The following is a 22,804-nucleotide window of genomic DNA, read 5'->3' on the forward strand; positions in this document are numbered from 1 at the left end:
TGAAATTCCCATTTAATTTGGAATATTGCAGCAGCTCGTGTGCACTGTGTAATTAGGCATTCCAAACTCCATGGCCTGACACTCATTATTCTGCATGCAGTGTTGTCAAAAGGACAAGAAGGTTGCATGTGCTCAACATGGATGGAGCTGTCTGCATGAAAGGAGCTTCCAATTCTGTAGCTGCACCAGAGAAGGATGAGGCTGTTTGATAGTCACAGATGAATTTTGGCTGAGTTGAAATGTCCCCTTGCCTGCATGTTCCCCATATGCCAGTGAACAAACATCAGCATAATCAAGCACCAAAGAAAAGCCCCAATTCTCAGATGAAAGAGTAAAGGCAAATTTGAATGCATCACCCACACAGGCATGTAATTACGGAGTTTGATCGTTATCTCTGAGCTACAGTGGGATATGTACAAAAGCTTCCTAAACCATGGTGTGGCTGAGCCCTGTGCAGATATTAAGAATTCCTTCTCTGTGGGCCCATGTAAATCAGCACAGGGACTGTGCAGTGCTCACCTTCCAGCACAGGGATAAGGGAGTGACATATTTTAGTTAATTTTACAGTATCCAAAAGGCAAAGCTCCCATGTGATGCACTTCCACTCACATTGGGTTTTGCCACAGAATTTGTGTTTCTTAAAGGAAAACATTAGTCCATGACTGTGTCACATAAGCAAATGCAGGTAGTAGAATTGCTCCCTACTTTGTTGTGGGGATTTTTTCTCCTGTTTGAGTGACTTTTTTTTTCTCAGTGAAATCCCATTTAGTTTAAACTTGTGGGGTTTTTTTTCAAAGTATAACCTCAAGCTAAACTCTTTTGCTTATGTTGCTGTTTTTTGCAATGGTTTAAGCTGAAGTTAACCTTCCTATTAGCATTTTAATGGAAAAGGAGATTCTAGCACTTAGCCAGACGTTTTGTCTGCTTTCAAATGGCAACATGGTAAAGGTATGAAATGCTGCTTTCCAGTGTTTGCAAATTCCTTCTTTCCCTACAGCAAGACTCTTTTCCCTTTATTGATATAAATAACAGCATTTGGCAGGGACATCCCAGGTCATCTGTTACAGTCATTTCCTTTATAACCACATCAAATACTTCACTTTATAAGCTAGTGAGTCTTGTTTTAAATGAAATTGAGTTTTTTTGCTCATGCTTTCTAAGCCTATTCTAAATGTTCACATTTCTGGTGGTTAAAATACCTTTTTGTAGCTAAATGAATTCATGGTCAATTATAATCACTTGTTTCAATGCCAGTAATGTCCTTTAGCTGACATATTGTTCTTTTAAGTGAAGATGACTTTCCAAATATGGTTTTGTTGCCATAGTCCTTCCTTACAAATGTTGTCCCTGTTGTCTGACACTGTATGGGGAGCCCTTTCCTTAGTGAGGATCTGAAAGTGGGTCAGGACATTGTGTGCCTAAGTGAATAATATTAAATGTACTGTCAGCTTTCCAAAGGTACTGCAGGGTCTTTCTAACACCCTCCCAAAACAGTGGAGGTTAAGCCATGTGAAAATCGAAGGGCAAGCAATAGATTTGTTGTACAGGCAAGAATTATTTATTAAAAGTTCCCAAGGTAATAAAGACTTTAAAGTAGCAGTTATAATAATAGCTTTGTTCCTGCCTCGCTAGGATTTCCATTAGATGTTAATTCTATTATTAAAAATTAAATTTGTTTTATTTATGGTCCTATTTTCTTAGAAAACACCTATTGATCAAAACAGACCTTGCCTGATTAAAAATTCAGAGCTTTATCCAGATCTGTTGTCAAGCTGGATATATTAAACCAGAAAATGTTTTAACACTAGCAGATACAAAGTGATGTGCCCAGCAAGAGGGAGAACCAGGCACATCTACAGACTGTATCCCAAAAACCTAAAGCACCCTCAGGGGCACAGGGGTGAGAGCACATTGAGGTGCTGTGCCAGTGGAGCCACCAGGGTGGCCAGGGAAGTTGTTGGCAGGAAGAGCCTGGTGATAGCAGCTTGTTGAAAGGGCTAAATATTGAGAGAATTTAATCTCTGTGCTGGGAAGGTGCCTTTCTGGTGATATATGTGGTTCTTTCACATAGAAGGGCTCACTGACTGTCACTGTAAAAGAGAAAACAGAAGCGAGAAGGTGGCAAGTGAAGCCAGACAGGTGTGTACAGGACAGAGTTGGGAGTTGTTAACACTGGAGTGAAGTGTCCACGTGATGGTGATGGTGCTGCCTCCATCCTCTGGCCTCTCCTACCTGGAATGGGAGGACAGGCATCAGCCCTGAGCTCCAGTGAGGAGCATCTGCAGTGTGCACTTCCATGGAGAGAGTGGGAGGGGGTTGGCTTTTTCATATGCTGGCTGGAAGACCAGTTGATATAAAGCTACATTTTCCTTGTAAATTGGTTGCATAATGGTGTATTTGGGAAAAATACTGGATCTTGCACGCAGGTATCTGATGAGGCTGTGTTAAAAGACAGAAACCTCCGTCTGCTGTATGAGAGCAGTTCAGTGTCAGTGTCAGAACAGCAGGTCATCGGGGCTCGTGTGACTTAACTGTGCCAAGAGTTATTTATATTCATTTATTGAGAGCAAGGTCTACGAAACTGCTGTCCTGAAGAATCAGAATTTCAAATACAGGAGGATTTCCAACCAAAGAATGAACATTGGATTAGTACATTAAATTTAGTTATAAGAGGATAAACATACATTTTTTCAGCCAGGCAGTACCCTTCCTATTTCCACTGTTTCGGTGTGGGATGGGTTGGTGATGTCGCATTACATTAATATAAAAGTCTTCTGTGAGGCTGGGTGACTGTACCTGAGATTATCCACTCTGCCCAAGGAGGAAGCAGCTAGAAAATACATCACATAGTTAATATAATGCATTTTCTGGTAAGGATAAACTATTTTGTTTGGAAAGACAGATTGTAGATTTTCCAAATTGCTTTTCTGTCCTTTTAAACAAAGAATCATGAGGAGAATAAAAACATCAAGACCATACATTAGGTCTCGAGGTCACTTCTACTGAAAAGTTAAATTGTTTGAGTTGAATAATAATGAGGAGGAGAAGGATGATAATAATAACAATAATGTGAAATTATTTAATCTTTAATATTAAGAGAATTTCCAAAAAATAGTGATATCTTTGTCCATTCTGCTATTCAATGGTATGAATTTTGTTTCAATTTTCAAAATTGTTCATTTTTAAGAAGAACCAACATTTACAGGTTGTTGGTTTTTATATATGTTCTATTAAAGGATTGTAACCACAGACAGGTACCCCAAATTCCCATATATAAAAAATGAAAATAAGTCACTTTTGTTTGAAATAGCTCAAAAGTGCCATTTAAACCAGTCAATTCATCCCAAGTTCATCTTACCTGGGTTCAAGATTTAGACCTGCAAAGCTGTCAACTGTGGCTTAAATTATACTTGTTTGATTTGTCTGCATTCAGGAAGCAAAATTAGAGGCATGTAACATGACTTAATTGTGGATCATGTATGCAAGAGGAATGTTGTTAGTAGACAAGTACAAAGTAACTGATGTTTGGCAGCTGCTGCTCTGACTCTGCTGTGCCAACAGACTGTTGACTTTGTGTATATGTAATGATTTTTTCATAGAATCAGTGATTATTGAGGCAGGAATAATTGGCACTGGGGAAACCTTTTAGCAAGTCTTCCCTAGCAGCTAGTGATATGTTGATTTTCACTGGTTTTTGAATAGCTAGAAAACATGCTAATTTTCAGTTGTGTAGTAGCACTTAATTAAAAATGCTATAGAGGCTTAGAGGGGTGGGCTTAAAGTTGGGCAAGATCCTGGTAAAAGGGCATTGTGTACTGAGGAGACTGTAAGGGAAGTATGGTCTCAGACTAACTAAGCAGTGGAAGAATAGAAGGCCTTGTTTGTAAAGAAAATGCAGCATGAGGAGAAAAATTCACAGCAAAATTCAACAGAGACTGGAAGTACATGATACAAACTGGCCAACTTGGATTATTTAGGAGCCAAGCGTCCAACCATGCTGTTCAAGGAGAAGCACTGGGCTTCAGAATGCACACCCACTAGATCAAAGCCCAGGCTTGGGATGTTACCAGTTTAAGGCCATGTTGAGTTCTGTGTATGTAGGACATTACAAGGGACATCTGGAAATGTCTATTCACTTATCACTTGCAAGCCTGGCCATCATCATTATTTACCACTTAGGGCGTCCCAGCCCCCAGGCACAGAAGCCATTATGGCTGATGCACACCAGGGTCAGGAACATGTCACTGGAAATATTCCTCGACCGACTGACCTCAACACTTTCAGTGTCTGGAATGACTATGGAGAATTGCTGAACAGAGTCCCCAGTAGGGAGACAGCACTTATGCAGTTCCCATCAGTGTAAATGCACTCATTTGAGCAGGTCCTGTGCCTACCATCATTTCTAGCACCAAGACTGGATACCAGATCTCAGGAAGCATTCAGACCAGTGCAATCTGGAGATGGTAGGCACGCTGAGGAATTCTGGCTCCCTCTGTCAAGAGCAATGTGGAAAAGGATTCCATAGATGTGGTTTTTTAGGAAATAGGCATTTAGATTCCTAGTGAAGGCGAACGTGATTTGAATCATCCCTGCGACCTTGCACCTCCATGTGAGAGAGGGACAGTTGGTTTATGAAATGCTCGTAGCTCATGAGTGACAAGTTGACATTTCATTCTGCTGCTGCTCATTCTGTTTGGTCCACAGAGGAATCAGCAAACAGAAAGTAGGATCCTACACTGGGGAGAGATCATGGGTGTCCTCAGATGACCCTGTCTCGTGTGTTCCTACCTGTCACCCCTATTTACAGCAGAGCCAGGATGGGTTAATTTCCTGCCTGTCCCCAGATCCTTTGACAGAGCGTGGCAGAGCACCGTTGTCCTGTTCAAAGTAATGGTCTCCTTTACCCCATAGAATGGACCACCTTTTGTGTGGTCTCCTAAGGGAAATAACACTAATGAAAAGGGCAATGGCAACTCTGTTTTTCTTTAGTCTTGCCATGCTGGTATGCCATGCAAGTATAGCTGTATGACATGCTGCTGTCAGGGTCAAGCTCCTGCTTCATATGGGTTTATTATAAATGTGCTACTTACTTATCAGTGTGCTTGACCTGGGATTTGGCATATACATGTTTCAGCTGTGGGGGTGATCTTTGACTTGCCCACATTTTGGAAACTGGTGATTTATAAATTTTAAATACACAAAAGAATTAAAGGAATCTAGGATCCACTTGGATGCCTTCCACATTTTACCAGTACATGAAGTGCTTCTCCAGCCCATCAAGGTTTTTGCAGGACAGAGAATTGATTTTTACTCCTGTTAATTGTCAAACATGTGCAATGGCTGCGGGTCTTTGAGCTAAGGCTCAACCAAAGATTAAGTTTAGGATTTGGATAGGGTTAGGACAGAGACAAAGCCTGCTTTGCAGCTGTAATTTCATTTGAGCAGGTATCAGTGTGGAACAGCCTTGTGCATAGGAGCAGAACTAATAAAGCCAGGAAGTGCTTCTGTTTGTTTCGTTTTCAAATTACTACTGTAGTTGTCCTTACTCTTGCTTCCTCAGCCATGGCTTTAACACAGAGTAGAAGTTCACTCATTTACTATAAATATTGGTATAAAATAAGTTGTATATGTGTGGATAAGTGAATAGGGAACTTTCAAAAGGAATCTCTGTGCATTTTTTCCATTTTCTCTTTCAGTTTAGGCAATAACTCAAATCTGTTTGTACTTTGTGTAGGTTTGGATTTCAGCTTAGGGTTTTCTTGAGCCTCACTGAAGTATCATACCTTGCAAGACACTCAGGCTTGAAGGGCTCTTCCACTGTCTTAGAGGACACAGTCTGCCAACCCAAAGAAAATCTACTTGTGCAGGGAAAGACAGCTGAGTTCTGAGGGATGGGATATTCCTCCTTGGAAAGCTGTGGTATGGGAGGTGCAGATAGTGGTTTGTTTTCTCTCCAGAATTTCTGGTTTATAGAAAAAAAAAAAAGGCAAAAGCAAAAGTTAAGGCTCTAGCTGCTGCAGCTGTTACAGAAGCTTTCAGAACTAATATGAGTTTAAATTAGGAAGTTTTATCTGCCTCAATCTGAAGCTTGAAAATGTAAGAGTCATTTCAGTCGATTCAGTTGCTTAATGAAATAACGAAAGCATCATATGAAATTATGCAAAACCAGGGGAAATTCAATATCCTGAAATCCTACACACAGATTAATCAAATTAATGGCAAGGTATAAAAGGACACATTTGGGAGATTATGTAGAAATTCAGCTGTGCAGGGTTTTAAGAGCCTTGGAAAGGGAAGATGAGCCATTTCTCAATGCTGTATGGAAATTTTCTCAGTATAGTAGTTAAATATAATATTTTGTGGAAAAGATATTATTTTTTTTCCTTTTTTTTAGGAAACCTTCTCAGCACATTTGTTTTAGCTTGGACAAAGTTAAGTATGCTTCAAAGATATTGCCTTAATTTTCTGAAGAAAAATATATAACTATGTTTTATATAGTAAAAATGTCATACCAAGGTGTTTCTATTTGTGGAGAAGAGGTATATTACTCTTCCTTTCTTTTTTTTTCTTTTTCTCTTTTATTATTATTATCTAAAACTGAATTTGACATTAATATACAAACAGTTTCAGGCAACCAATAACACATTTCTTTTCCTTCATAAACCATTTGTCTGAAAAAATTAATGGGGCTCCTACCTTGAATATTTGAGAACTTCTCAGTGTTCAAACAGTGTGAAAATATAATTGGAGTCTCCTAGTTTCTGCCTCTACCCACTGTCATATTTTAAATAGAATAAACAATATGTAGAAGTGAAAAAGAAAGAATTATAACCTCAGAGAGGTGACATCTGGGAAAAGATGCAATATACCCAAAACTTATAACAAAATTTATGATTTAAAAAAATGTGCTTACCAAAAGTATGAGCAAAAATGAAAACTATGAAATAGATCCCTCACTGCCAAACCATTACCCCCAAGCTTTAGGAACTTGGAACTCAGGTGCCACATTTACTCTCCTTGGTGACAGGCTGCTGTGCCAGCTCTTTGACCACAGAAAGTCAGGAGACTAAAACCATAAAGGATCAAGATAAATATCAGCATCACAATAATCAGCCCAAAGCTTCTGAATGTGCTCATGTGTAAGACTGCAGCCTCATCTCTCGAAGGAAACATCCCCAGAGGAAATTTACTTCACTAGAGGGATTCAGATTGGAACGTTTCCTGATCTGAGGGTCTTTCCCTGCTTTTTAAACCGTGCTTCCCCTGCAGCAGTCCAAAATGCATCAATTAATATGAGACCATACCTTCACGTAGGGTGTGAGTAAAGCACTGCTTCATTGCTGGTAGAGAGCTTTTATGCTTTTTTTATGACTGCAAACCTCCTCAGTACATTTATTTTAGATTGGAGGAAGTTAAATATGCTTCAAAAATATTGTCCCACATCTCACATCTCAGTTTCCTGTACAGAGTCCCTCAAAGAAATGCTCCATCCCCACATCTCTGTGCTTATCTCAGTGCATCTCTGACAGGGCCCATGGCTTGTACTGTTACTGTACATGCCTCTCCTCTTCTCACCTAGGATCCCTCATGCTTGTTCCCCAAAGGAGACATTTCAATGTGTGATATTGGCAAATCATCTTCCAAAGAGGCACAGGGAAATGGAAAGGATTAGAAAGATGGAAGGAACACACTCTGTTGTGCTGTTTCCTCCCACCGTAGTGCAAATCTGGAGTGGATGCAACTCACCCCAATCAGATTTTTCAACTATGCTGACACAGCAGAGATGAGCACCAGAGAGAAACCTGTGCTTCTCTGAAAACAACTCGTCAAAGCCTGTTCATTATGACTAACGGTGATCAGTGTACAAAAGAGATAGTGACATCTCTTGAGTTAAGCTGATAACAAAAGAAAAGAGAGAATAAATGAGTTTCCTCAGATGCAACCAAATCTCCTACCAAGCCAGTTTGCCTGCCCTGGCCAACTCAGCTCAGTCACAGCCAAGAACATCTGCTTCAGCCACAGTGTCAGGGTGAGCACAGAGACTCCTGACCCTGAGCTGCTGATTCTCTCATGGCTCACATCAGACTAGGTTAAGTCAGGTTCTTTAACCTAAAAATTATGACTGCAGAATAATCCTTGTTGGTTTGTTTCCGTTCCAAGTGAGCATAAATCCTCTTGCTAAGTCCTCTGTCACAGAGCTGTGGGTGTTGTGCTGCTGGGAGCTGGCTCTCAGGGAGACATCCCATTGCCTCAGAGGTAGTTAAAGGAAATGTCAGACTGCCAGCCAAAGGTGGAGAGATGGTGTTTCGTGGTGAACATGTTTGTAAAATCTGGGGAGGAAAATACTGGGGAGGAAGACGAGGGTTAGAAAACAACACTCTGTTAGATATCTGTGTATTGAAAGTGACAACACCCAATACTACTAACAGGAAAATTTATCATGTGTTAAATTAATGTACCGTATTATTGGGTGCTTTTATACAGCAATTTGGCACTCTCAATGAAGTTTTGTATTTAGAACTAATAAAGAAAATTCCAGTGTAAAATATGCTACCTTCAACATTCATAAAACATGCCATACTTTCAAGGACCCAATCCTGTTCATATCCAGAGAAATGGAAGCTTTGCCATTGACTTCTGTGGAAGCAAGGGCAGCTACAAAATGATCAATTAAATGGGATTCAAAAAATGATTTATTGTCCTCACGATACTCATTTTCACCCCATTAGTGTTCCTTTTGGTTAGTGTGACCTTCAGTCTTGCATAGTGAAATGCTATTGCTCCAAACCACGACCTAACACGATGAGAATACAACTGATAAAGCAATGATCTGAATCAAACAAGATAGTACCAGTGGACAAGAACTTTTTCTAGAATGCAGTGGACTCCTGGCCTATACACTGTAGTGGTTTTGGACACCCTGGCAGCATAAAATCTGTGTAATTCTAATAAACCAGTGAATGTGTAGGTTTGAGGAACCAAAATATCTTTTATAAGATTAATTTGATTTCTGATAATTTTTTAAGGATTTCAACGATTAAGTATGCTGGTTTTGGCTGGGGTAGAGTTAATTTTCTTTGTAGTAGCTGGTATGGGGCAGTGGTTTTGATTTGTGCTGGAAACAGCGTTGATAATTCGGGGATCTTTTCATTATCACTGAACAGCACTTACACAGAGCCAAGACCTTTTCTGCTCCTTACCCCACCATACCATTGAGGAGGCACAAGGGGGGGTCACAAGGAGCTGAGAGGGGACAGAGCTGGGACAGCTGATCCCAGCTGACACCCAAGGGATATCCCAGACCATATGGGCTCACGCTCAGCAATAAAGCTGGGGGAGAAGGAGGAAGGGGGGATGTTTGGAGTGATGGTGTTTGTCTTCCCAAGTCACTGTTATGTGTGATGGAGCCCTGCTGTCCTGAGGATGCTGCACACCTGCCTGCCCTTGGGGAGTGGGGAATGAATTCCTTGTTTTCTTTGCTTGTGCACACGACTTTTGCTTTATCTATGAAATTGTCTTAATCTCAACCTGAGAGTTTTCTTACTTTTACTCTTCTGATTCTCTCCCCAGTCCCAAGAGGGGGGAGTAAGCAAGCAGCAGTGTGGGGCTGAGTTGCCAGCTGGGGTTAAACCGTGACACTAAACTAGCATCCAGACTAATATTTTCTTGGGGAGTGAAATTAATGTCGGTTTGCTTTTCCAAATAAAAATATCTGGCTAATGGGAAACAAGCAAAGGACTAATCCCAATGGAACAGAAATTCAGTTACAAACCATCTATAGCACAGACCTAGGAAATCTTGACTTTCGTTTTCCATTGAAAAATAGAGATGTTTGATGTAGTGACAGATGAAACACTGTACTGTATGTTCTTTTTCTATTGCTGTTGGAATTGTATATTTAGTGAATTAGTCGTGATTGATGATAGTGTTTTAAAGACTTGCTAGTTCTTCCAGGGAAAAGATGGCATATTTTAACTATATTAATGGTTTGAGACTTAAGGATAGCACCATATATTTTTGTAATCTTTCAGCAGCAAAGCCACAATTTATATAAATGGATTCACTCTGTCTTTAGCTCAAGCAACTCTGACAAAAGATGTCGTTTGAAGTAATGTTACTCATCATTCATAGATGCAAAAGTTTAAGGCTCCATTGCTTTGATATGAAATGGTGTTGCAGTTTTCTGCTCCTTGCAAGATCAGTATATGGTGTTAATGATACTTTCACTGTTAAGCAGCTCCCCCGATTAGACCTAATATGAACACAAAGGTTCTTATTTGCAACAGAAAGAGCTACACTAACTTGGGAGTATGTAGGAGGAGAAAAGGAGCATTCCAGCAACAACTCAGAATTCCCTAAATGTTAGCTCTGGAGCAGTTAAAAAACGGTGCTACAATGTGTTCAGCCAAAATTGCCAATTTACAGTACAGCACAGTATATTAGATCCCTTTACAGCACCTTGGTAAGGAAGCACATCCTTCCTTACCAAGTAAGGAAGTAATATCAAGTAATATCAAGGGCTGGGAGAGGTCTCTGACTTACTCTGGTGTATTTGCTGAAGTGGAGCCCAATCCTGCAGTTGCATTTGAGGACTCCCTTTAGTTGTGATATCAGTAATGCATGTATAGGGACCTGTCTCTGGATGGGTAGCAGACAACAAAAGCATAGTACAGAGAGTAGTCTTTAGACACAAACTGAGAATAATAACAGATTAAGACAGACATTCTGCCTTAAGAGCATATCTGACGGTACTGCTGCACTGTGGTTTTGCTTTTGTGATCCAGCCCTTTTACGATGCCACTATGCTTTTACTGATTAAAAAAGCCCCAACAACAACCGAGGAAACACCAGCTCTTTCTTTCTGTATTTAATCCACCGGTTCTCTAAAAAGCAGTGATGTCATACAGTGTGTAGATAATTGATAGATCTTTATATAGTGCCTGTATTACAAGTGTGCTGACACACAAAGATTTCCTTTAATTACTAATTAAAATCTGGGAGAGAAAGTGATAATATTCCCTGTCTCTAATTCTGTATTTAGATTATCTCCATATTACCCTGTTAAAATACTTTGTTCTCTAATTATTAATCCAAATATTGTTCACCTCCTGAGAAACTCTCATCCTCTTTAGCTATGCATCGCACGTCTTTCAGTTTAAACCATTGCCTTGCATTTCTAGAAAACAGGCCTTAGAACTGAGGTAAAAGACTTGCTGAACAAGACATAATCTTTTCTCCTGTAATAAATAAAAGGTGTTTGATAGCTATCGTGCATCAGAAGGAGTTGGTGGATGTCTACATGTTGATTAGAGAGAACTGAGTGTGGTGCATAATACATTTTAAAGCAGAGAACAAAATGAAGAAAAATTTTCAAATGGGGGTAGGTGGTAGGTAAAACAATCCCACGTACCTGGGCAGGTTACCACACTCATCGTATGAGGAACGTGATAAGTAATTCAACCTTTACTATTTCCTACACTGCCACTGCTGAGTTTGTGCTCAGCTTTTTCATCAGCCAGTCATCCCATCCTTGGGGATTGAAGTAGGATAGATGGTCAGAAATTTGTATTTGAGAGGAAATTTGTGTAGGTTTTTTTCCTCAGATTTTGCTTTCATTTTACGGTGGAAAAAAAGCCAAAATTCTCAAAAATCCTGTCATAGAGGCATGTCTGATGAATGCTACGTGAGAATGCTGTTTCAGAAAGAAATAGAAGTTTCAAGGTAGCATTATTGGACAGTTGCAGGAGGTCTTCTTTAAAAGTCTTTGTTGCTTGAACATTGTTCCATGAGATGGGACAGTAGTAGTACATAATCATACATAAGATATAAAATGGCAGTCAAAATCGTATGTTGAGTTTCGTTTGAAAGATGTAGTTTGAATGTAATAGCAGGTAGTACCTAGAACAGATTGAATCATCTTGTTCTCTTGTTGAAAATGTCAAAGCAAAATCTTAAATTGCTTCTACACATGACAAACAGAAGACACTTTCTACAGGAAAATGAAGTGTCAAGCAGGTTCGTTACAGCAAGCTGACACAATTTCATGAAGAATTTCTCAGAAATTACATTCCTGGTGCAAAACTGTAATCTGGCTTCTGGGAAAAAAAGTAGCAGAAAACCTAAAAGCTGGGTAATGAATGGTCCTCTGAGAACAGCAGAGAAATGTAGAAGCCAAGGAAAGTGATCTTTGTTTTGAGTGCTTCACCAACAGTGTCCCAGTGGCTGAGGGGCAGGAGCAGTACTGATTTCTGTTCTGGCACTTGGTGGAGAACTTACAAGAGAACAGAAAACCCCTCTTAAGAGCCTGCTTATGCACAAGTAGTTCAGACAGAGGTTCTGGGTATTGGGGCAGCCCATTGGTGTCGTGTCCATGCACTGTTCAGAGAGCTGGTGCTGCCTTGTCTACCAGGGCTGGGGGGAGCGAGTTTTCCTAACCACACATTTTGGGTATATAAGCCTTGGCTGAGAGGATTTGTTAATAAAAATAGGGTTAGTTCCTCTCCAGTTTTTCTGCTTGATGTTTGTTGGCTCTTTCAATTTTTTTTTCTATTTTTCTCTTGATTTAAAGATTATCTTCATCTCTTAATAAAGGATGGAGGAAATATACTGAAGGATTAAATCCTTATCAGCAGCCATTTGAAGTGCCTGTGGGAGTGTTTAATCTCACATTTCAGGGGATTTGGAAGCTAGGCCTTCCTGCAGTTTCTGCTGCCTACAATATATGTAACGTGTGCTCAAATTGACCTGTGGGACAGGTACAATCCATCGCTCACTCTGCTGACAAGTTTATTTTATACTCCTCCGACATAAATGTCTGATGTGTTGGCAGCCTGCTTAGCAATGATCACATTGATTAAAAACAAGTATAGTCCCAAAGACATTTTTTTGGCCATATCTTCACTGTTTTCCATTGCTTTTAGTGTTGCCTTGAGGTCTCTGAATTGTTTCACCGGGAAGTTCACTTTTAACTCTCCACTGTGCTGTGTGTCGCTCACTGGGCTTCTTAACAGGGCTGCCCAGAGATGCACCACTGGGCACTGGCACGACATCCATCCTCAGACTTTTTGTACACATGGATCTCTATGCAGCCTTTAGTCATGTTCCTGTAGGAGGTTTACTTGCAATTCTTTACATCCCCACTGACCATTAAACATTTTCAAGTAATATGTTAGTTTTAAAATATTACATGTTTATTGTTGAATAGTTGCCTGCTGCAAACCTGATACAGTGCTTTGCACGTTTGGTGTATTTTTGTGAAAAAGAAATTGCATTCTCAGATCAGAAAACTTTCCTGTGTTTGATGGTAGCTGATACTGAAAGGTTCAGGTCCCAGGCTGATCACTAGAGGTTACTCTGCTTCCCATCAGCTGGTATAAACTCTGATGTAAGTGGTAAAAGGCAGCAGTGCCGACTCTGAAAATGGGTCGTCTCGCCAGAGATTTCTGTGGATGCTACTTTTATTGTTAATTCTTTTAAATCCTTTGCCTCAAATAAGAAGACAAATTTCCTGGGATAACTATCTCCTTCATTTCTTAAAGCATTGTCTTTCATCAGAAGATTTACATTTTCTTGATCTTTGGTCATGAGGCAGGATAAACAATAGTGAGCATATCTATGATTTCCTTATGTGCCTTTATTATGCCTGCTTTTAGTCATTTTTCTGCTCATCCAACCAACAATGACATGATTCGGCCCAATTTTTTCTTAACAATGCTCCATGTGCTTAGTGAATAATATAATTCAAAACTTCTTTGATGGAAAAATGAAAAAATATTAGCAAAACCTGGTGGAATATATTTTGCAGCTTTTGAAGGCAAATTAGAGACAAAGAATCTACATAAATATTACATAAACATTTTATGAAAAGGTTTTCCTTGTCGAGGATAGTAACATTTTTCATCACTGTAACAAGCTGTGGAAGCCAGGGTGCTGATCCAAGGAATGGATCTGAATTAGTAGACTGTATGGGGCAGGATGAAACCTACTCATTAGCCCCCTGCAGAGCAAAATCAATTGGCAAGGGATGACTTTACTGAAGTTCCATGTGTCTTGCTTGTAAATATAGTTAATCTAAGAAACTTACAATTTAAATTCCATCTAAAAATTGTTTGTGGTATGGTAGCTTTGAAATTGTGATGGTGCTGCTGAACATCAAAGCAGGCTGAGCTGTTACACTGTGCAACATCTAATCTTGTCCAGAGTACAAGTTTTAAATGGTTTCTACTGCCTTTGAGACTTAAGTGAAATGCATTTTTAATATCCATCTTCAGTAGCTCTGCCCTCTTTGAAAAACTGCACAGGGATGTTTGGTCTGTAGCGAGGGTTTGATCTGGGCTGTCTCAGGGCGCAGCCATGTGGTTGCTGAAACAGCAAACTAAGAGAGGTGGCAAAATGGCACCATCTCCTCCTTTGGCAGATTGTGATGAACAGCTGGAAGCTGCTGTTGAGCTTGGAGATGGCTTTTCCCAGCCCCCAAAAGAGCACCCATTGTTCTGCCTGTGTATAGTACCATAGGGGCTTAAGACTGGTATAGTACCATAGGTGCTCATCATCCACGATAATTCTCTTTTGATACATTCTCTATATTTAATACAAGTTTTTTTTGGTTTTAGAGAATAATGGATTGCTTTGAGTTTTATTATAAAATCCACTCCATGATAATTCATGTGGCTTGAGCTGGGCTGTGGTGCAGTAGTTCACTGTGCACAAGTGGTCAAACTGATCATGGAATATTAATTGGTTGTGGACTGCAGGCTTTTGGTACTTTGGCTTCAGGTTGACAAGAATGATAGCTTTCATTTGCATGCAAAGGCTCCAGCTGTCCTTTTAAGATGGATGATGGGATCTGGCTTCATCCGTCACCACTTCTTTACTTTTTTATAAGACAGAAAGAAAAAAGAATTAAAAAAGCCAAACCATAAAATGTCATAAAATGTTCTTTGCAGATCTCCTTGAAATAGAGGGTAATTTCAAGCATCTTATTTCTGCCCAGAGTCCAAGAGAAACATTTTGAGTGCAGATCAAATTATGTGTCCTTTGTGCTAAATACTCTCTGTTCATTAAATAAAGCACACTCCATTTGAGATTTTCATGAATTACATTGCAGGAAAATGTAATTTACATTTAGTAAGAATTTATTACACTTTTTTCTCTACTTCAGAGGAAACTCGTGCTTGCTTCATAAAAGCAAGCTGCATGATCCACATTTAGGAAAGGAATAAAACGATCATAGGATCATTTCGGTTGGAAAAGAATTTTGCATAATATAACACAATCTGTGAAATTTGGAAATGCAGTGAAAAGAAAGGTGTGTTGGCAACTGTGGGAGTAAGGAAACTTGATAGCACCATACAGTGAGAGCCCTGCTAACACAGAATTCTGCTTTCCAGCACCCACCTTGCAACGACTCTAGTGATGGCACCAACAGTAACCCCTACCATCAGTGTCACTGAGTGTTTCACATCAGGAGATGTGTAACAGTCAGCTGCCACTGGCATTTAACACATATATTGCAGTCGTGTGAAGTGTTCAGCCCTGTTGTAATTACTTTGTGATAGGCACCTTGTGGGATTTTGCCATCTGTGCTTCAGTAATGTGCAATCTGTGCTATTGTTTCTATTCCACTTCACCAGAGTCCTCCTAAGTCGTACTCTATTGCATAAGTTCTGCCAGAATCTCACCATTTCATTTTCTACAGCCCTGCATAACTTGACTGCCTTCTGAGAAGGGGGAAGAAGATCCAGCACAAATCAGAAAACTAGAAGATCCCAACCCCAAAATCTAGTTAATCTCTGCTTCTCTTAACATTTCATTAATTCAAGAGTTCATCTAGTACCTGATGCTGCTGCTCTTCTCTCCAAAGCCATTTGCCTATCTCCATGCACTCTGATAGCATCCTGTGTGCAATAGCTGAAGACAGATGAGAAGACTGGCAGCAAGACTTTTTGTTTAGAGTTGATTTTGCACATAGAATTGCCAGCTGCTCTTACTAGTTCTAAGCAGTTACCATGGGCTGCAAGGTCATGCCTGCAGCAGAAGCTGTTGGAGCAGCTGGCAAGAACAGGCCAGTTGTTTAGAATTTTGACTGCTCTCAAAGTCAAAGGAGCTACAGTCATGGCCAGCTTCTTCTTGGTGCCAGTAGTATGACCTGTCAAGCACGGGGCTGTTCTGAGTCATTGAGGACTTAATGGGTTAGAATCAAACCCACCAGTAATGATCCAAGAGCATTTGACTGCCTCAAAATTCATTTCCCTTGCGAGCTGCATTTCAGCACAGACACAGCATCTTCCTTAAAACTGTGATTGTGTTGTCCTTCTTTCTATGTCATAAAAAGAATTCATGTGATGAATGCCAATTATTTACTGCTAATATAAGAGCGCTAAACTCCTTCTTGCAGAAAATTGTCCCACAGAGGCAGTCCAAACAGTGCATTAAGGCACTCTTGATCCTAGGTAGAGTTTTCAAAAAGTGATATTCGTGATGATGGTGGCAGAGGGGGAGGCATCCGGTTGCTGAATCATTTCACCGCCTTGTCCCAGAAGAAGCATTTCCTGCTTGAATAGTAATAAATAGAGAAAAACTCTTTGTCACTGGTTAATGACTCCTGACTTCCATGCAAGTTCTGAGTTTATTAAGTTGGAGTTTTTTTAAAATAAGTGTTCAGTGTTTATTTTCAAAGATGTAGACATTTATTCTTTGTCAACATTTCATTGCAATGGCTTTATTTCTGTTAGAACAAACGACAGACGGAGGTGCAATCGTTTTGTCAGCTTGATGCTGTGGGGAAGGAAATAGCACAATAGCCAACTGATGGAGAAGTGTATTTTGACTGACTGGTAGAACACACTACAATGCAGCTAATGAGGAAACAGGGTCCTTGTATAAACACAGCCTCACAAAATTGCATTTTTATGAATGAGTTGCTTTATGTGGTTTTCTGCTACTTTTCACCTTGTGTAGTAATTTACTGCTGTGCCAAGAAAATGAAAAGCAACCGTTCTGATCTGATAGCAGGGCTTGCTGGAGATCATGTGTTAGAGGCTCAGTCTGCAAAGTCCAGGTGGGAACCCTTGGCTCTTTAAAGAAGCTTTTAACTCTGCAAGTGCACAGTTTGGTCCCTGGCAGCCAAATTATAGCTGTCACATTTACATTTACATCTGCACAATTGGCTCACACATTTGCTTAGGTGTAAGCAGCAACTTGAAAGATAAAGCAGTGGCAGGTCAGGCCTGAAGCATTTTCCTGCCAGCCATTGAGAAATCTCTTGGCACAAGCTGAGATTATGGATGAGACAAAGGGAGTTAGGTATATATCTTTTTAAAAGGTATAATGCTGAGCTTCTCTTAGCAACATGTGCCCTCTGGTTAACATATTGATTTAGAGTTTTAGACGCAGTTAGTTCTGTCGTCATCTGTGGTGTGAAAGTTGCACTGTCACTGCCAAGATTTTTAGATGCCAAAGTAGATCTAAGCCATGCCTGGAAGCATGTGTACTTGAACTAGGAGTGAACAAAAGCTTAACTTTGAGTATGAGCTGGTTTCAGATTAAGGATTTGGCGTGCAATTATTTGCCCCAGAGGCTGCCATTCCAACAGATCTGTTCTGCTGTCAAAAGGTTAGCCAGATTCTTGATTGCATGATACTAGATGCTCTGTGTTAATTAATGGTGAGAAAATGCCAGATCCTTTGATTGAAGGAAGTAGGTTGGTATGTACTTGTCTCATAGAAGATTTGAAACAATTTTGTTAGATTCCCTGCATTCTGCTTCGTGTTTGGATAATTTTCCTTTCATCATTCCAAATTACGTGAACAAATGTCCAGGAGATACATCAATAACAAATTATAGAACAGCAAATGTACTTTGTGTGCTTATCACAAGAAGAGTAATACCATGAGAAAGAAAAAGAAAACTGTTCCCCAGAATTTGACCAATTCTTACCCACATGGGACTTAACATTTTAGATTCCTTAGAAGAGTTATCTGACCTGGAAAATTCTCCAGCTATGCTGAGTCATAAGAAAGAGGCCCTTTAAATCATAAGCAGCTGGATTTCAGTGCATGACCCCAGTGCTGACTGACTTCACACTGGCAGCAGTTCAGGTCCTCAGAGCACAGGTGATGCCTGTTGGCTTGGAGCATGGCCTTTGCATGGCACTGGGGAAGGTGATCTGTATTCAATTCAGAAGTTATGTTTAGCTGAGCCACTCTAAATACACAGTAAAAGACTTGTGTTCATTGTAGCAACAGCTTGGGCTGTCTGTCTGTCACTGTGGCTGCTGTAAAAGTCTGACTGGAGTGGGGTGAGTATTGTGAGGCTGCTGCAGAAGGAAGGTAGGAAACAGTCTAGGGAAATAGAGCTGTGTCAAATAACAAACTGTGAAGGAACTGATGCTTACTGAGGAGCCTGATAGTTTTTCTAGCAAGTTATCATCGCTTATCCCTAAATCATGATATCCTAGGGCTATTTGTTTTCAACTGCTTTGTGCTTTTTTCAAGAGAACTCATTAGTGTGTCAGATTATGTCTGAATACAGAACGAGAGACTTTTGAAACAGTAAGGCTGTGGTGGGGAAAAAATGAGCCTTCAGGCTCTTAGGCTGCATTGACACTTAGAAGTAGAAGCTAACTCCGTCAAGGCAGTTTTCTTCTTCATTTGGTCCTGTGAGTAGCTCAACATTGACCTGGGCAGCATATCATGCTCTCCTTTATCTGATAAAGATCACTGTGTAACTAACTGCAGAGGCCAAATCTTTCACAAGTGTCTTCTCTGCTCTTCTGCAGCACTTCTGGTGGGACAGCATATTCCTTGTGCCTATGACCAAGAGAGAATAAAAATATTTGTCTTTAAAATTCTTAGGGACAAACCCTATGACAAGTGTTGAAATCACAGCAACTCGATTATTGTTTTAAAGTTTGTGTGTTACTTTCGAATGGGGTGAATATAAGCATAGGAGAAAACAGCACTTCAGGCAGTCTCCAAGCAGTCTGGCTGCTAAACAGCCTCTGGCCATGTTCAGCAGGCTCCTATGGGAGGCACATGCATTGCCAGATGCCCCTGGGTGAAGAAATGTCTTTCCAGCTTGTCATCCAGCACCTGTGACTTCCAGCGATGCCCCAGGTAATGAGCCTGGTGTGAGCCCCCCTCAGTCTCTGCTCAGTACTGTATCTATCCATTGGCACCTGCAGAAACAAACCCAGTCTATTCACAGAATGAAATCCTAGAACAGCAGGCAAAGGCAAAGCAACCCCTTAGTGTGCTGCGTTGTCAGACCTGGTACCTTGCAAAGGTAGCTCTGTCTGTGTGGTGCAGGAATTGTGCCTTGGGAAACTAATGTCATCCATGTTGTAATGGCTTCACCATGTAAGTGTTGCTGCTCGGAGCAGCCCAGGGCCCTGGCACATTCCATGGTGTCTGGAAGGAAAAATAATAGACAGCTCTATCCCAGTTCTCCCCATGACAGTTCATGAGGTAGATTCAGTTTCATAGCAGAAGTACTGCTGTCCCTTNTACTGCTGTCCCTTTAATAATAGGAAGAGTGTTTGCAGTGCATTTAATTGTTTCAATTTAAAGTGGCTTTGTGGGAGGTGAAGCGAGAGTTATACTGTTAAATATATGTTGATACAATAACAGCACTAACTTTTTGTTCTGCTTCCCCTTGAGCAAGGCTGGAAATCAGAGTGCCACACATCTGTCAAACTGTTCTGAGAATTAAAGAAACTTCTCATAGAGGACTGGGAATTTGACTAAAGGTTGTTTGTGGACTTCTGTCAAGTACAGAGATCATGTAAGATTAGAATCCTTCCTATCTGAGAATATCTTGTATTGCCTTTCTGTTTAAGAAGGACCAAAAGGGAATTTCATAAATGATAATGAATAAGTGATCTGATGTCTGACCTCTAAAATAAGAATGGGTTTTGTTTTCTGTAAACACATCTGACATTGAAGAGCCAGCAGTTCATTGCCTTCAAGTCTCAAAATCCCCTTGGGCCATTTCAATTCCTACAGAAAGTGTTCTGACAGGCTGCCAGTTCATTATGGTGATTACTCTCCAAGAACAGTATGGCAAAGTATAACCATTTAAAATGCAGGAGCACATTTAGAAAACATCCAAAGACTGCAAGTAAACTAAGGGAAACAGGGGGAAGCCCTGGTCAGATTGAGTTGCAAAGGGTGCAGGTGGAGATGAGATATGAAGAGAACATTAAGCAAGGAAAGCCTGACCACACTGGCACAGCGTGGATGCAGCTACTCCAGTAAGTTTTCTCCATATCTTACAATGCACAAAGTACAGTTTGGTACCAGAAATGAAAAATAATAATATAAGAAAAACCTAAAGGTAGCAACAAAAGCCTGAAAAACTGAGGGAAAAAGCTGATAAAAAGAGTACCGATAATATACCAGAAACTGAAACTTTGTTGAGGCCCTTCACAAACTACAAGGCACACACTCAACTGAGATGCAAGGTTTTGGAGGTTGGGCTTTCCCTCTCTCCCACAATCAAATTTCCACCCAAACCAACACTTATCTGGTATATCAAGTTGTTTAGAACTTCGTCAGGCTGATCTCTTTCTGCATTTCATGCTGTACTCATGAATACTCATGTGTGTGCTGAGCTTCAAACATATCATCACGTCTTCTGAAGGGCTCTCTTAAGTTTGATGCCCAAAACTCCTACCTCAAAGTTTTCAGCTTTTGTTAGGATTGAGATTCCCTAGAAAGCAAGTACTTTGACCATATTTACAGGTTTGGCAGTACTTTGTCTCGTTCTCTAATGATGTTCAGATGACTTAGGTGCTTTAGCACAGCAAATTAGTTATTTGTTTTTACCAGAAATTTTCTACTCACAGGCTAATCCCCAAATAATGTGATTATACAGGTAGTGTTGGTGTTGCCTTTGCGTCTTGTGAGTCTGCACTGGATGAACATTTTTGAACTGCTGAATTCTCAGTAACAGAATTTTCCACTTATCTATCATTCTGAGCCCTGCTTGTGGTTTTATTCTTGATAACATGCTATTTAAATCCCTTTGGAGATTCCTGTGTTGTCCTTGTGGGTACACCGTACAAGGAGTTCTTACAAGCACACGTGATTTTGATTTGAAATGCTGGCTGCTGACTTGTTACCAGAATGCCTATTTTTTAATAGGCTAAGCACAGCTGTAGCATCAGTGGAAGGAACCCTGTTTACTTTTAAATGGCACTAGGGAAGTGGTTTGTGCTGACAGTCACATCTTAGAGAGTTTTAAAAATAGTGTTGACTGTGAAGCAAAATCAAGCAGGTATTTCTTTAATACAGTTTTCATTTTCTGTAGATGTTTATGTAAAATTGTTTTGTAGGTTGACAGTGTTTGTTGGTTTGGTTTTGTTTTATAGCAGATTTTTTCAGCTACCTCCAATTTCACACAGCTGTGATTTGATAGCTGGTTATCAGAGTCACATTAGTGGCAGGTGTGACTGCTGCACCTCTGCTTCAGCCCCTCAGCTGGCTTGTTTTAAAGCTGTAGAGGGCTGTGTGGAACCCTTAACTCATGGCTGAATGAGGCCTGGGGAGAGATGTCCTTCCAGCATGCTAGTGGCTCAGGCTGAGTTGGGAGCATAGGCTTGGAGCTTTCAGAGCTGGAACTCCCTCTGTTTGGTTCAGGGAGATCTTCTGCCCCAGCCATGGCCAAATTTCAGCTCTGTTTAGGCTTGTTTCCTCTCAAATCAGTAAGTGCCAAGGCTTCTGAGGTGATCAGGGCAATTTTGTCATAGTCTTTTACTGAAAAACACTAATTCATTTTACAAACTCAGATCAAATAATTTCAGGTGATGAATTTTAACAGGAAAAGTTTGGAGGTGATTTTGAAATGTTTGATTTCATGTGGTTCAAGATGCTATATGTGATTAATATCAGTTCTCCCCATTTCCAGGAATACTCAGTCATTTATTTCAAGCTAACCTGAATTTACAAAACCTATTTTCACTATCTGGCCCTAAGCCTTCAAGCAGGGTCATGAAGCCTGTGCCTGTAGCTATGCTTTTTAGTAGTCGTATTATCTGGTGGCTGGAGCAGTCCCCTGGTAGGACCAGGCTGGGGAATGTTTTCCTGCTCTCAGATGGAGAAACTTCTGTTTAGCAGGAGGCAGGGTCCCCACTCAGGCTTTGAGAAGAGGGTCCAGGTGCCCCACTTGCTGGGGTGGGAGTCTAAGCTAAGTGTGGAGCCACTGGGGTTTTTCAGGCACATTCATGTGCAAGTTTTTTATATGCTGTTTTGGACAAGCATCAAGGCATGTTGGGACTGGTCACACTGAAACAGATTTGTCTGGCAGTTCAAATTAGTTGTGTTAACTTTGCACATGAGGGTCTAAACTGCTTGATCTAGTTATTATAGGTAGGTTAAAAGTGAGAAATGGAGTTTCTTTTGCTGCTTTGTATTGAAAGTGTAATTCCTGAAATAGTTCATCTCTCTTGAATCAGGGGATCACCACAGCCCTGAGGAAAGTGGTAACACATTGGCAGAGTAACAGCCATAGTATGTAATAAATGTTTATGTACCATCAAGTGTACAAACATTTGATTGCTTACATGACAGAGCTTTTTTTTTTTACGGTCATTGGTCTCAATTTTTCCATTACATTTTCTCATTTTCTTTTCTAGCTTTACTCACAGACAAACCTCCAAAGCCATTGTTCCCCATGGAGAACCAGCCAACTGTTATAGATGTCCAGCTGGGTAAGTCCCCTTCTGGGAATAATAGATCCTGAAATTCCACTCTGGTAGCAGATGGGATAAATTGAAAGTGGTAAGAAAGGTTTAGTGGTACTGTTA

The 22,804-nt window shown here is 40.4% G+C and overlaps 1 protein-coding gene across 1 annotated transcript in view; it reads left to right on the plus strand.

The window, feature by feature from the left end:
* The window catches only part of IL1RAPL2 (interleukin 1 receptor accessory protein like 2), a 367,348-nt gene that overhangs the window by 237,398 nt on the left and 107,146 nt on the right, over positions 1–22,804 (plus strand). The window contains 1 exon segment of the mRNA XM_017819967.1: positions 22,634–22,708. Within this exon segment, the coding sequence (XP_017675456.1) occupies positions 22,634–22,708 (75 nt within the window).

The sequence above is a fragment of the Lepidothrix coronata genome, unplaced genomic scaffold (genome assembly GCF_001604755.1).
Source record: "Lepidothrix coronata isolate B3197 unplaced genomic scaffold, Lepidothrix_coronata-1.0 Scaffold2, whole genome shotgun sequence".
Classification (NCBI taxonomy): domain Eukaryota; kingdom Metazoa; phylum Chordata; class Aves; order Passeriformes; family Pipridae; genus Lepidothrix; species Lepidothrix coronata.